At 40.2% G+C, this 15,037-nt stretch overlaps 2 protein-coding genes and 1 long non-coding RNA gene across 3 annotated transcripts; 1 reads left to right on the forward strand and 2 right to left on the reverse strand.

Moving 5' to 3' along the window:
• Positions 1-1,778: 1,778 nt before the first annotated feature.
• Positions 1,779-5,742, reverse strand: LOC5504006 (peroxisomal multifunctional enzyme type 2). Its single transcript, XM_032372280.2, has 5 exons — positions 4,581-5,742; positions 4,156-4,215; positions 3,529-3,895; positions 2,875-3,140; positions 1,779-2,450 (listed from the first exon to the last, which is right to left on the reverse strand). Exons 1-5 carry the CDS (start codon positions 5,700-5,702, stop codon positions 2,064-2,066), a joined length of 2,202 nt encoding a protein of 733 aa, XP_032228171.2. The 5' UTR covers positions 5,703-5,742; the 3' UTR covers positions 1,779-2,063.
• Positions 5,743-5,956: 214 nt separating this feature from the next.
• Positions 5,957-14,874, forward strand: LOC5503998 (peroxisomal acyl-coenzyme A oxidase 3). Its single transcript, XM_001624902.3, has 16 exons — positions 5,957-6,520; positions 7,223-7,300; positions 7,391-7,480; positions 7,863-8,095; positions 8,396-8,602; positions 8,882-8,954; positions 9,024-9,146; positions 9,701-9,821; positions 10,036-10,158; positions 11,067-11,177; positions 12,717-12,802; positions 12,965-13,033; positions 13,383-13,521; positions 13,869-13,936; positions 14,243-14,329; positions 14,576-14,874. The coding sequence occupies exons 1-16, from the start codon at positions 6,146-6,148 to the stop codon at positions 14,678-14,680; spliced, it is 2,088 nt and encodes a 695-aa protein (XP_001624952.1). The 5' UTR covers positions 5,957-6,145; the 3' UTR covers positions 14,681-14,874.
• On the reverse strand, positions 12,794-13,443 carry LOC116611756. Its single transcript, XR_004293650.2, has 2 exons — positions 13,278-13,443; positions 12,794-13,173 (listed from the first exon to the last, which is right to left on the reverse strand). It is a non-coding gene; the product is annotated as an uncharacterized LOC116611756 (long non-coding RNA).
• Positions 14,875-15,037: the final 163 nt, after the last annotated feature.

Below are 15,037 nucleotides of genomic sequence, written 5' to 3' on the forward strand. Positions count from 1 at the left end.
GACCGAAGATTTTTTGCTTTTGAATAAATATCGAGCAGCTCGATTTTTGTTGTAATCATCCTTTCTCTTTTACCTTGTATAATCTCGCCCCCTGTCGCCTTTCTACGGTTGTTTTATCCCCCGCCCCTTTTATCGTTTCTACCGTTGCATAACTCCGCCCTCTCACCTTTTCTACGGTTGTATCACCCTTCTTGCCTTTTCTTCCGTTGTATCAGCCCCCCCCTCCCTTATCTTCAACGATTGTATCACCTACCGCAGAGGTGACTCTTTCTTGTCTGTTCCTCGTGTATGCAGAACTCAGCCCGAACTGCCCGTCGGGACTCGAGTACTGTGTACGTTGTAACGCGTACCCACAATGCCCGCAAACGTTCCAGGGTAAGTGGTGCACGGTAGGACACTTCCTCCTCTTCTGGAACTGTACATGGTTGAGATGATAGGAAAACCAGTAGCTGTACTGGCTTAGCGCTCGTCTGCTATCCATGTGGGTCGGGGAAATTCTCTCGATTATTCATCCACCAGTTGCAATATTGAACAGCCTGCATTGGATATTTGAGAAGTAAACGCTTTTTTTTTAAGAAGGCGCCTTTACCTTTATCTTACGCCAACGGGAAAGGGAGCTTTTCTTTGAAGATGAGCGTTAAAAAGAGTTAGTGTTTATTGTTAGCGGATGAAAGTTGTAGCATACGCGTTTTTAACCCATTCCGTCTTCAACCGCCGTGAATCGTTCGGGTGATTATGCTAACACTAACATAACATATTTTGGGCATCTCTTGCATTTTCTATAATGGCAGGTTAATCCAATATCAGAACATAAAGATTGAAGAAGTCCATAGAAAGCCATTGGATATTTATGATCTTATTTTCATAAATGTGAATGTATGAAAGTAGATTGTATTAGATATGAAAGATTGTATTCTAGTATTTTTAGATACGCATTTTATACAGATAATCTTGTTTAAACATTATTAGTTTGGCCTTCGCATACTCGAAAGTTTGTTAGCGTGGACTGTTTCCTGAGCAACGTTTTTCAAAAAGTTATTGTACCCCTTGTGTGAAAGACCTCGTTATCAAATACAAAACGGTTCCCAATCTTCATTTAGAAGATATACTCTTAAAATTTTGTTGCCTGATAAATTTGTTTCAGTAGAAATCGCAAAAAAAATCGAGCAAAATTTAAAGCCCGACGCTAATTTACTAAGATCTAAAAGAGTTTGACCGACTTTCCGTTGGGTTTCGAACACCACCACAAAACAAGAAAGGGATCCATTGAAAGAATTGTTCTTGGTTAGAGGACAGTCAAGTACTTTTTTTCAAATTTCTGAAAATTACCTTATGATCGCAAGCATAACCCCAAATTTCTTCCCATAGTTTTTTCCTTGACAATTTTTCTTGCTTTCTAATACCTGTAATAATTAATTCTTACGCTGCAGGTGACAAGATTCCGCTAAATTAATCATACGATACCAAGTTTGAATAGTCTGTTTTATGTACCCACAAGACAAAACGTTGTTGACTTAGCAGAGATCATTTCCACAAAAAGAAATTGATATTTTCTTTCCCTTTGAAATAAAACTTAAGAGACAAAGCTTGTGATGCATAATCTTAAAGGCTAAAAGTTTTTGGCGTAAAGAGATGATATACCAAAGCTGATTTCTCAATTATTAATAAAACAATGATAAAAAATCATTAAAATGGATAGTTTTATCATTTAACGACAATTTATTCCCACGATTATCGCTTACTATAACTAAATATAAGTTTTTGGACAGAAGGAGGAATGGAATCAATCAATCTTTATTTCTGTTTTTCGGTTTGATTTCGATGCCCTTTGGGTCTGAGTTACAGGTATTCTGATATATTTTGAAATTTACTATATTATCACATTTAGTAGATTACTTAAAACTATAGGAACCATGCACAATGAACCTAGCGCTGACTGAAAGATCAGTATGAACGTTTACAGTATATCATAACAAACAACACACGACTGGGAGGAAAACACAGAAGTCAATAATTGAACTCAAGTTCACTGATGTACTACACTTGATTAAGGGTTAAATGCTTCAGATTTTTGCATAGTCCTTGAAAAGCTGGTTCAGCTTCATGGTCAACATGATGTTGCCTGCAACCTTCAACTTCCCCTTCATAAACAACTGCTGTGGGTTAGCCTTGCCAGTTGCCATGCTGATCAGGTCTTCGTCCTCACATGTGATCGTCGTGTCAGGTTTACCCCCTTTGGGAGGGCCGGTGAACACTGCCCCTCCTGGTGTTTTTAGGTCAACTGTCCAGGAAGAGACAACCTTGCCACCCTTTTTCACATGCCAGAGGAATATACCTTTGACTTTCTTGACAAGGTCTGGGTGATCTGATACCCTCTTCTTGAGCTCGGCAAAGAGAGCTTCACTCTTAAGGCCTGAACTTGAGGGCTGCAAAAGGACATCTGTCACACTCTGTAAAAAAAAGGGAACATTGGTTACTTAGTTAATATGGTTAGCATTTGGTTAAAAACATGCAAATGCAGAGCAAAACAGAGTTTATGGTGTTTACACAAATCTATTTCACTAGACTGTGTAGCAAGCATCCCAGTGTGCTGCATTGTGGTAATGCAGCTTTAAGGGAAATGGGTTTCTTTTCCCTCAAACACGCACAAAAACACTAGCTTCACAGGCTTCTATTGATAATGGTTGAGCATTGGTACTAGATGATGTGATCATGCAGTTTAACACCATCCTAGATGGTGCAGCATAGGGGCAGGAACAGAAAATCATATACAGTGCAACCATTCATAAGAAAGCGCCATACATCTTCTCTAGAATCTAACTTGCTTTGTAATGAAGGCAGTCTTTTGGCCCTGAAGCTGTCAAGAGTACTTACAGGGATGTTAGGTGTGAGCTCAGTGAAGTCCACATAGGCACCAGATATCACTACAGTTCCATTCTCAACTACTTTGCTCTGGAAATGCACACGGCTCCCTTCCTTCCACATGTCTGTCTGGATTGTCTGTCCAGGGACCACAGGCTTGGAGAAGCGCACCTTGAGTGCCTTAAATTTGCTGACATCGTTGTTGGCATACTGTTTGAGTACATGACGGGCTGAGTACCCAAGAGAGCAGAGCCCATGCAAGATCGGTTTGGATAAGCCTGGAATATATGTTCATTGATAAAAAATGAGTAATGTAGATTTAATTTGTAATATGGATAGGACGCAATCAGGAAAGGTGTTCCCATGGCTCTAGATTCAAGCAGCAGAGGTTGCCTTCACATGTATCAGGAAAATAATTGGAACCAAGTTTTACTGAAAATATTTGAAGTTCAAATAGGCTTCTAATAACCTTCAATAAGACCTTTTAACTTTTTTGGGAGTTGGTAAGAGAATGAATTATCCACTTTGCTGGATTTAATCCTGGTAAATAACACATTAATAAACAGCCACTACATTATGTGCACAATTACTGTATGTTACCCTACCATTAGACTAAACTGTGTTTTAAAACACTGCAAGCTAAGGATATTGCAAATCCTCCCTTACCTCCCATTTGTGCAAAAGCTGGATCAACATGCAAGGGGTTGTAATCTCCACTCAGCCTATACAAGGCGGCCTGCGTTAATCCTGTTTTCTCTTTTACACTTGCGTCTGGAGTACGTGATGGAGGTGAAACAACAGGCTTGACCTTATCTGAGCTACGCTTGCCTCCAAATCCCCCTGCTCCTCCAAGATAAATAGAGAACTGATTGAAGCAAATTGGCTCTTCCTGTTCATCTAAAGTGGTGACGTTAAGCAGAACAAGTGCCCCCTTGCCCTTATCCAGGACATCAACTACCTCTGCCCTGTTTGTGATACTTCCTGAAGTAGGGAGTGGCTTATAGACTTCAAGGTATTGTTCTCCATGGAGAAGCTAAATAACAAGAAAAGTTTTTAGTAGGCTGTTAACAAGTATTAACTTTTTCAACATTTTTGTTAAGTCCAAAAGGAAATAACAAATTAAGAAAATACATACTTTTTGAAAGCCAGGTAACTTTTTTATTCCAATTGCTAGCTAGCCCAAACACATTTGAGGTTACCTCTGGTAAGCAGGTACACAAAAACTGAACCATACTTTCTTAGTTGGCTTTATTGCAGTAATTGCTAAGCAGAAGTTAATGCAAATGGTTTTACCTTAGCTGGGTCAAATTTGATTCCTGCCATTTCTCCTCCTGCTATGCCCATCATACTGCCCTGTAGAGACAAAAGTATGAGTGCACTATCAATCCTGCCATTTCCATCATACTCATCTGAAGACACAAATTTATGAGTGCACAATCAATCCTGCCATTTCCATCATAATGTCCTGAAGACACAAAATTATGAGTGCACAATCAATCATGCCATTTCCATCATAATGTCCTGTAGACACAAATTCATGAGTGCACAATCAATCATGCCATTTCCATCATAATGTCCTGAAGACACAAAATTATGGGTGCACAATCAATCATGCCATTTCCATCATACTGTCCTGAAGACACAAAACTGTGAGTGCGCCATCTATCCTGCCCACCCCATTAATTTGCGACTGGTAGGTTAGTTGTGAAAATTATTACCTGTCCAAGTATGATACCAAATGTTGGTAATGCAGCAAAGTCCTCATGATTCTCATACAAGAACTTCAAGTGTGAATAGTCTTCCTGGAATGACACGCCAACACCAAGAGCATACAGGATTACATCATTATGAGTGTATGATTTCTTGGCATCAGGCATTTTCTGGGTCATGCTTTTTCCAGGGGATGCATTCCTAGCATTTTCCTGTTCCTGCCTGGCTTCCTTCACATCCTCTACAAACTGGAGCACATTGCTAGCCTCGGTGGGATTCTCTGCATCTGTCCAGTCTGTAATCCCCTCCCAGTTGTCACGCACCATCTCAGGGGTAACAAACTCAACTTCCTTACGTAGCAACTTTCCCTTAGTGCGCTGCCACCGTGTTTGCGAAAACCAGCCAACAGCAGTCTCAAAGAGTCCTGCATTCTCTTCACAGCTTTCATGGCAAAGGTACAAAACAAGTGGCGCAATGTATTCTGGTTTCAAAGCTTCTATCATTTCATCCGACATGACTGTCTTTGTGAGTCTGGAACCAGCAACAGGGGCAATGGCATTACACTTGATGTTGTATTTTGCTCCTTCTTGTGCCAGTGTATTGCTCAAGCCTACTAGGCCAAGCTTAGCAGCAGAGTAGTTTGCTTGACCAAAATTGCCATAGATACCGGACGTCGAGGTGGTCATAATGATCCGTCCGAATTTCTGCTTCTTCATATGAGGCCATGCTGCGCGTGTGACTAGAAAAGACCCTTTTAAGTGAACCCTCTGGACTAAATCCCAATCGAGCTCACTCATGCGCAAAATTGACTTATCACGTAAAATCCCAGCATTATTTACGACGACATCGATCCTACCAAAAGCTTTAATAGCCGTCTCTACAACTTGATCTCCTTGTTCAACGGAGTTGTAGTCAGCTACAGCCTTGCCCCCTTTGGCTCTGATTTCTTGGACGACTTTGTCTGCTGCCCGTCCACTTTTCCCTTCGCCCTTGGTATCTCCCCCGAGGTCATTTACAACAACTGAAGCCCCTCTCTCAGCAAAGGCCAATGCATATTGTCGTCCGAGGCCATTTCCAGCCCCGGTGACAAGAACAACGCGTCCGTCGAAGCGAATGGGTTCCGCCGCCATCTTTGGTTACAAGCACAAGAGGACAATGGAGTAGAGCTCAACCAAGATCATGGGGGAGGGGTGACTCCGATACTAGGCATGTCTAATTTTTTTATAATCACACTATCTATCAGCATTTAAAAGCTCAAAATATTACCCATTTTTTTTTTTATTGTTTTTTATTGGGGCTAACGAATTAATCAATTTAAGCATAGTTAGTATGATTTAAGGAAAAATATTATATTCGCAAGAGCTCTCCCTCCCCTCCCTCCCATACAACCTGTAACCTTGAATGACACCAAGGTAGTGGTGTGTTGAATTCATTCGATGCAAAGCTCGTGGTATGACCGGCTGCAAGACAAGTTGCATAACATCCTAAGCACTGTACTTTATACACTGCCCCGCGTCTTTACAGGGGTTAAGGATAATTTCAACTGTAAATATATCACATAAAGGTCTAGAGAATGTCGCATCACTGTGAAAATAACGCAAACCAGCAGGCTAACCAAAACGGGCCTTTGGATGTATATCGCAAACAAGCCACTTTTGACGTGAGAGAAATGCGTTATTTTGTCGATGGTGGTCAAGATATAACTGAATTCAAGGAGAATATATGGAAAAGAATGGAGAAAGATCCGCTTTTTAGTCATGAGAAAACTAAAGGCGCGAGCTTCGATGGCAAGCGAAGGCTGGCTTTCCGTCGAGTACGAAGGGTGTACGAAGGAAATTTCCTCTCTGAAGACGAATTTGTGGCGAGTCCTTTAAAAAATCAGGCGCTCACAGACACTCTGGGGAGCTACGATTGGGCAATAGCAGCCAAAAACTCTTTGAATGCCATTGTAAGTAAACACCGGTGGGTGACATTGATGTCGCGTGACTTGTATCACGTTGTATAGTAACCACCCCCCCCCCCCCCCCCTCCCACATCATCTTTAGGTAGAAATAATGAGGGTGTATGATGCCCAGTTGTTTTTATATAACACTTTATGGAAATCCTGGGTCTGCCCTGCATGCCCCCAAATATCAGGGTTTTTTGTTTTTGGATTCTGTTTCATGTGAATAGGTAGTGTACAATGTCCTCATTGATAATAAGATAAACAACAGTTTTATAGTTAACAAATATGACTGAAGAATTGGCATACCGATTTAGAATAATTGGCAATTGCAGAAAAGAGATCATTGAAAGATCTATCAATATGATCATGTGACAATTGCCAACATAGAAAAAAAGAAATGACTACACCCGTCATGGCAAAGAACAAAAAAAAAGATTAAACTTTAAATAAAAATAAGAACTTTCTGACAAAAAAACTTTTTTGCTTATTCATAAGCGCTAAAGAATTTTGTTTATTTTGCTGCTAATAGGCTGATTGTGTGCATGTTTGCCACCCACCAAACGTCACATAATGTGTTGGTGCAAGTTACCTATTGAAGTTCTGTTTTTCGCTTGTATGTGTACCTTTTGTACCTTTTTATTTATTTTACATTGAGCATTGGTCATTACCTATTGTTTTTGCCTACAATATTGCATTTTTCCCCAGATGTTTGCTCGTCTGTGCAAAACTCTCAGCACTCATCCTCACATCCAGGAATTAGGGGAGAAAGCTGAAAGATTTGAGGTAAGAATGCAAGGTTACATTTACTCCCTTGTATTTCTCTATATTCTCTTGTACTAGCAGATAAATCAGTGCTGTTATTATCTTTTGTAGGCCTTTGGGTGTTTTGCATTGACTGAACTGAGCCACGGTAGCAACACGAGAGCTATGCAGACCACTGCAACATATGATCCAAAACATAAGGTAATTGTAACAATATAAGCATGGTATTTTTCAATATTTTTTAATACACATTTGGTGAGAATTTTTGCAATAAACATGGTAATCTCAAGTTGACAGGCAGGGTAAACAAAAAGGAAAGCACCAACCCCAACTTATTACCTAGACTCTTTTAGCATCATAATTCCAGCTCATGTAAGTGTTAAAACATGTACATTACAGAAAGCAAGTATGATCTCCTTGTACTTTGTGTTTGGCTGATCCTCACTTAGGCTTGGGCTTGCATTTGCATTTGTATTTGCTCTTTCGTCCTGATGAGAACCACAACTGTAAATTGTCTTGAATTGATCCCTTTTAGTCTCTGGTGCACTTCTTGATGTCAGTGCACTGATTACAACATTTTCAGGAGTTTGTCATAAACACACCACATTTTGAGGCGACCAAAGTATGGGTGGGTAACCTTGGACGGACGGCCACTCATGCGGTAGTGTACGCGCAGCTTTACACCCCTGATGGTGTCTGCCATGGACTGCACTCATTTGTGGTTCCTGTAAGAAGCACTAAGGACCTCCGCACCCTGCCTGGCATTACTGTGGGAGACATCGGGGAGAAGTTGGGGCAGAATGGATTAGATAATGGGTGAGAAGGGCTATTGGAGCTAAAATACACACCTGAGTAGTGCAAGGGCAATGAGGACCCGGCCAATAAGGCCTCAGGCTACAATGCCATTTATTTATCCAGTTTGTTATATATTTTGCCTTAAAATTGCAGAAATTTGCTTGTTTTGAAGATTCTGTTTAAAGGGCCCCTAAATAATTCCATAAGCATTTTTACACCCCAAACATAAAGAGTAAAATACAATAATTTAGTGAACAGTGTCACTCTTATTTATGGAATATACTTCCTTTATTTAGTTCATTCCATTGAATACTTGCTCAGGTTTGCAGCCTTTGATCATGTGCGCATCCCAAGAGAGAACCTTCTGAACAAGGGAGGAGATGTCACGCCAGATGGAAAATATGTCACACCGTACAAAGACCCCAAAAAGAGGTTTGGTGCTGCTCTTGGGGCGCTTTCAGGAGGGCGTGTTGGGATAACATCCATGGCAACCACTAACATGAGGTCTGCCCTGCCTATAGCTATAAGGTAATTCTTTTTTGGAATAATTTAGTCTATTGACACCACTAACTTTACCCCATAGTAGAGGTGTCTTTCTGTCTGTTTCTGGAAACTGAAGTGTTTGTGCTGGCTCAATGACTACCGTACAGGGGAGAACTGCTTTACATAATTCATGTTGTATTTATACTTTGGCTAAAGCTGTGTTTGCATGGGGCCTCAGTTGACGAGTGCTTTCTGCCTCAGAATAGGAAAACTCTCCTCATATTTAAACCATTTTGAATTAATGCTGTCATCACTTTTCCTCAGATACTCAGCTGTTAGAAAACAGTTTGGCCCACCAGGAAAAGATGAAATTCCAGTTTTGGAGTATCAGATGCAGGTATATAGTATACAGCCTTATTTATTGTCTATTGTTTTCAACCTACTCATTTTCTCCCTTGTATTCCAGCAATGGAGACTGATCCCTCTGCTTGCAGCCACCTATGCCCTCTCTTACTTCTCGAGGACTTTCTTTCTTAACTTTGTGGAGCTGCAAATTGGAATTATGATGGGCGAGAACAATGATAGACAGGTAGGTGTTGTTAGTGGGGCTTTGTGTGATGAAAGCACAGGCATGTGTGTGTGGTTTACAGGGGGACACATGGACATGTGTGTGGTTTACAAGGCTTGACATAATGGACACATGGACATGCGTGTGGTTTACAGGGCTTGACATAATGGACACACTAACATGTGTGTGGTGTACAAGGCTTGACATAATGGACACACTAACATGTGTGTGGTGTACAAGGCTTGACATAATGGACACATGGACATGTGTGTGGTTTACAGGGCTTAACGTAGTCGAAGCACAGAAAGCTGTGTGTCATTTACAGGGCTTGTAATAATGGAGGCAAGAGTCGTATGTGTGTGTTTTACAAGGCTTGATGTAAAATTGCCACACAGACCTGTGTTTGGCTTACAAGGCTTAACATAATGAACACACAGACATGTGTTTGGTTCTATTAATAATGGTTGTACAGATGGCTTGATGTAACATACTGTACAGTAATGAAAGTAAGGCATTTTTTTGTAAGTACAGGCATGTGTATTGTTATTTTTTTTCTTTGAATACTTGTGTTGTAGGAGGAGTTAGGGAGAGAGATCCATGCCTTGTCATCAGCCAGCAAGCCATTGGCTGGATTCACAGCAAGAGATGCTATCCAGGAGTGTCGGGAAGCCTGTGGAGGCCATGGTTACCTTGCAGGTGAGGCAAGATGTTACCTTGAAAGTGGCCCAGTGAACATGGCATAGTACAAACCTATTTACAAATATCACTCTTAAACATGTGTTTACAAAATTTATGAACAGTGTGATTTTGAAGGACAATGGTTGTGCATTGCTGTATTCCTTCTGCAAGAAGCAAAACAGAGTTTCCAGTATTTTAAAGTTGATCAGTAGTTATATGATGGTGTTTGTAGTGAACAGACTTGGGGTGCTAAGAGATGACAATGATCCAAACCTGACATATGAAGGAGACAACAACATGATTCTTGGGCAGACAAGCAATTATCTGATGGCTTTACTTGACTCCAAACACAAAGGTATTATACCATCGCCATCTCATGACTCCTCTTGACTTCAAAGTGTGTTCAACCATCAGTATCTCATGGCTCTACTTGACTCCAAACCATCACCATCTCATGACTCCTTTTGACTTCAAACACAAAGGTTTTAAACCATTGCCCTCTCATGACTCCTCTTGACTTCAAAGTGTGTTCAACAATCAGTATCTCATGGCTCTACTTGACTCCAAACCATCACCATCTCATGACTCCTCTTGACTTCAAACACAAAGGTGTTCAACCATCAGTATCTCATGGCTCTACTTGACTCCAAACCATCACCATCTCATGACTCCTCTTGACTTCAAACACAAAGGTGTTCAACCATCTGCATCTAATGGCTCTCCTTGAGTCCAAACTTAACTAGACTCCACTCAGGGCATCTAGAGCATTCTCAGTGGCTGCTGAAATTTGAAGCAAACTTATACCTATAGACATGTGAAATGTAGTAACCTTGAAACGTCTGTGAAATTGGTCTGTTTACCTATTTACAGTACTATCTCTTTGTGGGCATTGTAGTATTCAGTTGATAGATCACTCTTAAGCCCAGGCTAATCCATGCACCAAAGAACCAGGCCTGTACCCAGGACTTTTCTTGGGGGGGGAGGGGGCTCAAAATCCGAATCTGATTTGACTACATACCAGAGTGAGCTAGCAATGCTTTATAGTTTTGTCTACAAATAGCACGTCTATTGAGAACTGAAAGTAGACCTTCGGCCATTTTTGAGTCATAAGTGAAGAAACATCGCACAAACCATGTGCCTGTGTTTGATGTTTTTTTAAGATTTTGTCCTTGTTTAACCTACCCTGTAGAGTCTGTATTGTCATATGGTACTACTATAATGCTTCCTTATTGTATTTCTCAACAACCTCTTGCGTGTTTGTAGGGGCAACCATCTCCTCGCCATTAGGAAGTGTGGATTTTCTGGATAGTGCAGAGGAGATTTTGCAGCGGAGGTTTTCTGCACAAACTGAACAAGAATGTGTGGACCATGAAGGTAGGGAAAATGTCAGCGGAAAAAAAATATTCTTGTGCCACAATTTTCACTACATGTACAAACTATATATCAAATAAAAGATAAAAGATTGAATTATCTCATGCAAGTTTTATTTTTGCAATAGCTAATTCCGTGTTTAAGTTTTGAGGCCTTAAACAGAGTTTACTCTAGAGCGTAATGCACCTTCACATTATTGCACATGCACTTGCACGTAATTGCATCTCAATGACAGATAGATGATCTATAAAAGTGTGTGAGGACTTTTTGTTATTGGACACTGTGAAATAAAATGTTACGAATCAAAGTTGTAACTCTCATTTTTGGCGAAATTTGGACACGAAAAGTGCTATAAAATCAATTTTCGACTGAAGATCCTCACACACTTTATGACATGGCATAATTCTATCAGATCCCGAAAATTTGAAGCCGATATCTTTAAACCTGTCGCGAGGTTACGCCCAACAAGCTCGAGTTCTCGCCTAAAAATAATACACTAGAAAAGTCAAAGATTTGCGGTGAATTCACGTTGAACAGGTCACAGGAATCAGCAAAGACCCATTTTAAATGTCTTAGAATGCGATTTATGGAAAAAATTTTTTGCAAAAAATAAAGTTTAAGAACTATTGATACAGGTTTTGCAAAAACCACAAAACCAAACAGTGGTGTCAAATTTACCTTTACCAAGACCTTTAGGAGATTCAATACAGTTTCCCGAATCTCCAACCATCCTGTCAATCACAACTCGTATCTTCTGCTAAAGGGATTGGATAATCAAACTATTTGGCCATGTTATGTAGCTATGGATGAACTTTATAAAAAAATGTAACATGTGTTTACATTGCTGTTTCTATGGCAACGAAACGGCAAACCTGTTAAATTCACTATTCGCGAAGTGCTGTTTGCTACAGGAAAATTTTCAATAAAAAAAGCTATCAGATATTGTACATCAGACCTTGGTCGACACTTAGAGGTAGTAGACTATAGAAGAAAATACTATAAAAGGAATTCAGAGAAATTGGCATATTTTTATTTTCAGTCACTCTGTTATTTACCTACTTTGAAATTCGCCCTGAAAAAAATCCATACGCGGGCAAGAATTTTTTACCATTGATCTTTAGCTACCTCTTATTTCCAATAACATACCAAAAATGAAAGCAATTGGTTTTGTTGATCGTAGGGTTTAGGGGCCATTCCTGGGACTATCTGATACTTTCAAAATGAAGAAATTGAACTTTTTTTGCTTTTTTGGCCGCCTTTGGCTCTCGGTAGATATTTTGCCACCATCCACCTCAATGGAAATGGTATAATTGTTAATTAACTGATAAGCGCCACAGTTGTTATTCACTCACAGTCAAATTTAGGTTCTCAAAGAGGGATGAGTTACCCAATTTACACCTATTTTTATGTTTTATTTTTTAAATTTCTTGGCATCCCAAGGGATACAGTAGGTTAGAAATACTCAGCGGATGGTAGTTCCACTACCATCACAACAATCTGTAAAAATTTGTTATCTCTGAAAGTATGTTTTTCTTTCTCCAGTGCTTCTTCAGACCTTTCAATGGCTTGTTTGTTACTTATGGAAAGAAAGCGGCTCTAAGTTGAAAGATCAACTTGCAATGGGGAAGGTAAGAGAATTTATTTGCGGTGGAACTACATCATAATAGATATTGACTATAAACAGTCACTTTAATTTTAAAAAAATGTTAAATAATGAAAATCTTGTGAAAGTGATTATGGATTCCAATATCTCTTGTATACTAATCTATGTAATGCTATTCTGTCAATAGGATTCCTTCACGGCACGCAATGACAGTCAAGTGTACCACTGCCGTGAACTCGCCTTGGCTTACATACAGGTAATATCCAGATATAGCAGCCTGGTTTAACATTCTTGATCCGTGGGTAGCAGTGGTGTATCCCATGGGGGTTTCATGGATTCAGGAGGATCACCCCTTTATGCAAAATAATGCTTGCCTTCAGCAGCAGACAGGCAGAGCTATAAAGACGTTGGTATAGTTTCCATAAAAAAAACATCATTTCAAAACCCTTGGAAATCTGACAGAGTGAAGATTGGTTAGGGAAGATTCTGTTAATATCTACCTTGTCCTTGTGTTCATTCATCCACTATCGGAAGCCCTTCCAAAACGTTGACTTTTCGTTCCTTTTGGGTAGCATTGCAATTGATATATTCCTGTTCTGTTTCAGTGTGAAGTGTTCCGCCGCTTCAAAAACGCATTGATAAGTGATGACGAAATCCTTGAGAACCTGAAACCTGTCCTTCGCAAACTGTGTTCTTTGTATGGAGTGTGGACGCTGGAGAAACAGATGGGAACCCTTTACCAAGGTGTGTGTATGCATGCATGGTTTTTGATTGGTCTAGACAACCAGGTTCATTCTCATTGGTAGAACAAACTTTTTTGACAATTGAGAAAACTTTGTAATGGGTTTTGAACTAGCCTGCGCACGCTGAAACCTCATAGAAACGCTTTGTAAGCAGGCTTAAAACAAATATTAGCGACACTTCTCACACTAAATGCTTATAAGACTTTCCCAATGTAATGTGGAAAAGCAACGAAAGCAAAGAAGCAAAGTATATCATGCAGAATAATGCAATCAGGAACAACAAAGCCTCATAAGTTGAACCCAAACAGGCTTTTGAATGGCTAAGTATCACTTTGCTTCTAATCGCAGGACGCTATTTTACTTCAACGAACGATGCGAGGATTTTAAGAAGAGCTGTGCTCACATTGTGCTTTGAGGTAAGCTACTTGTTAAACTTAACCAAGGGCCAATCAGCTTTTTGCCCTCGTTTTGACAAATGCAGATGCTTGGCTTTCAGTCATTAAAAACACTTCTTACTCCAGTCTTGGCCAAGTATGTCGATTCACTGGACTCTAAAGACAAATATCCGGGGCAGATCAAGGATTTTGTCAATGGGGAATTACCCCAAATGGGGAATGGGGCACCACTATGTACAAAACATATGACTGGAGGCCATTCTGAAGACTGGCATCACTCTTTATCCGCCGCTATATATAAAAGGTTTGCTATGTTTACTTCCACAGTTGAAAGATCAAGCTGTTATACTTTCTGACGCGATTGCTCCACCCGATTTTATCCTGGACTCCCCTATTGGACTCAGCAATGGAGAGGTAAAGAGCTGCCTACATACACCACCTACAAACACCACAAAGTTTATCTATATCCCGCTTGTAAACTTTCAAGTTATACTACATAATATTATTGTTGTTGTTCTTGTTAATGCTGCTGTTGTTCTTGTTGCTGGCGGTGTTTTAGTTGTTGTTTTAATCATCATTACTATTTCTGTTGTGTGGTTGCTATCACTATCAATTATCGTGTTGTATTCAGCCTAACCGTTCCTTACTCCTCCATTCAAGGCTCACAAGAACCTCTACGATGCAATCATGTCGGACCCACAAGCCACCAAGCGCGTATCATGGTGGAAAGAGGCCCGCAAGCCACCCGTACTTAGCAAGCTTTGACCTGTACCCTGTGTATTAGCTACACTTCTTAACCGGTAATCCTGAGGTGTTTTGGCCGTGACAGTCTGGGTATCATGGTTGAAAGAGCCACCTTCACTCAACAAGCTTCCAAGTATTAGTAATACGTCTTAACCGGTAATCCTGAGGTTATACCCAGCCTGTGGTTGCTGGGTCTCGTGGTCGTCCTGTGTAAACATTAGGGGAAAAAAGAAAAAGAGAAAACTAACAAAGAGCCATAACTGAAAAGGGACACATAACAATAACCCTACAAGCATACTGTACTAGCGACGGTCCTTGCCGTCGTAAAGTTCACTGCATTTACTTTTTTATGTTCAAGTTATTTGCGATGCGTCATTA

Source organism: Nematostella vectensis, chromosome 4 (genome assembly GCF_932526225.1).
Source record: "Nematostella vectensis chromosome 4, jaNemVect1.1, whole genome shotgun sequence".
Classification (NCBI taxonomy): Eukaryota; Metazoa; Cnidaria; class Anthozoa; order Actiniaria; family Edwardsiidae; genus Nematostella; species Nematostella vectensis.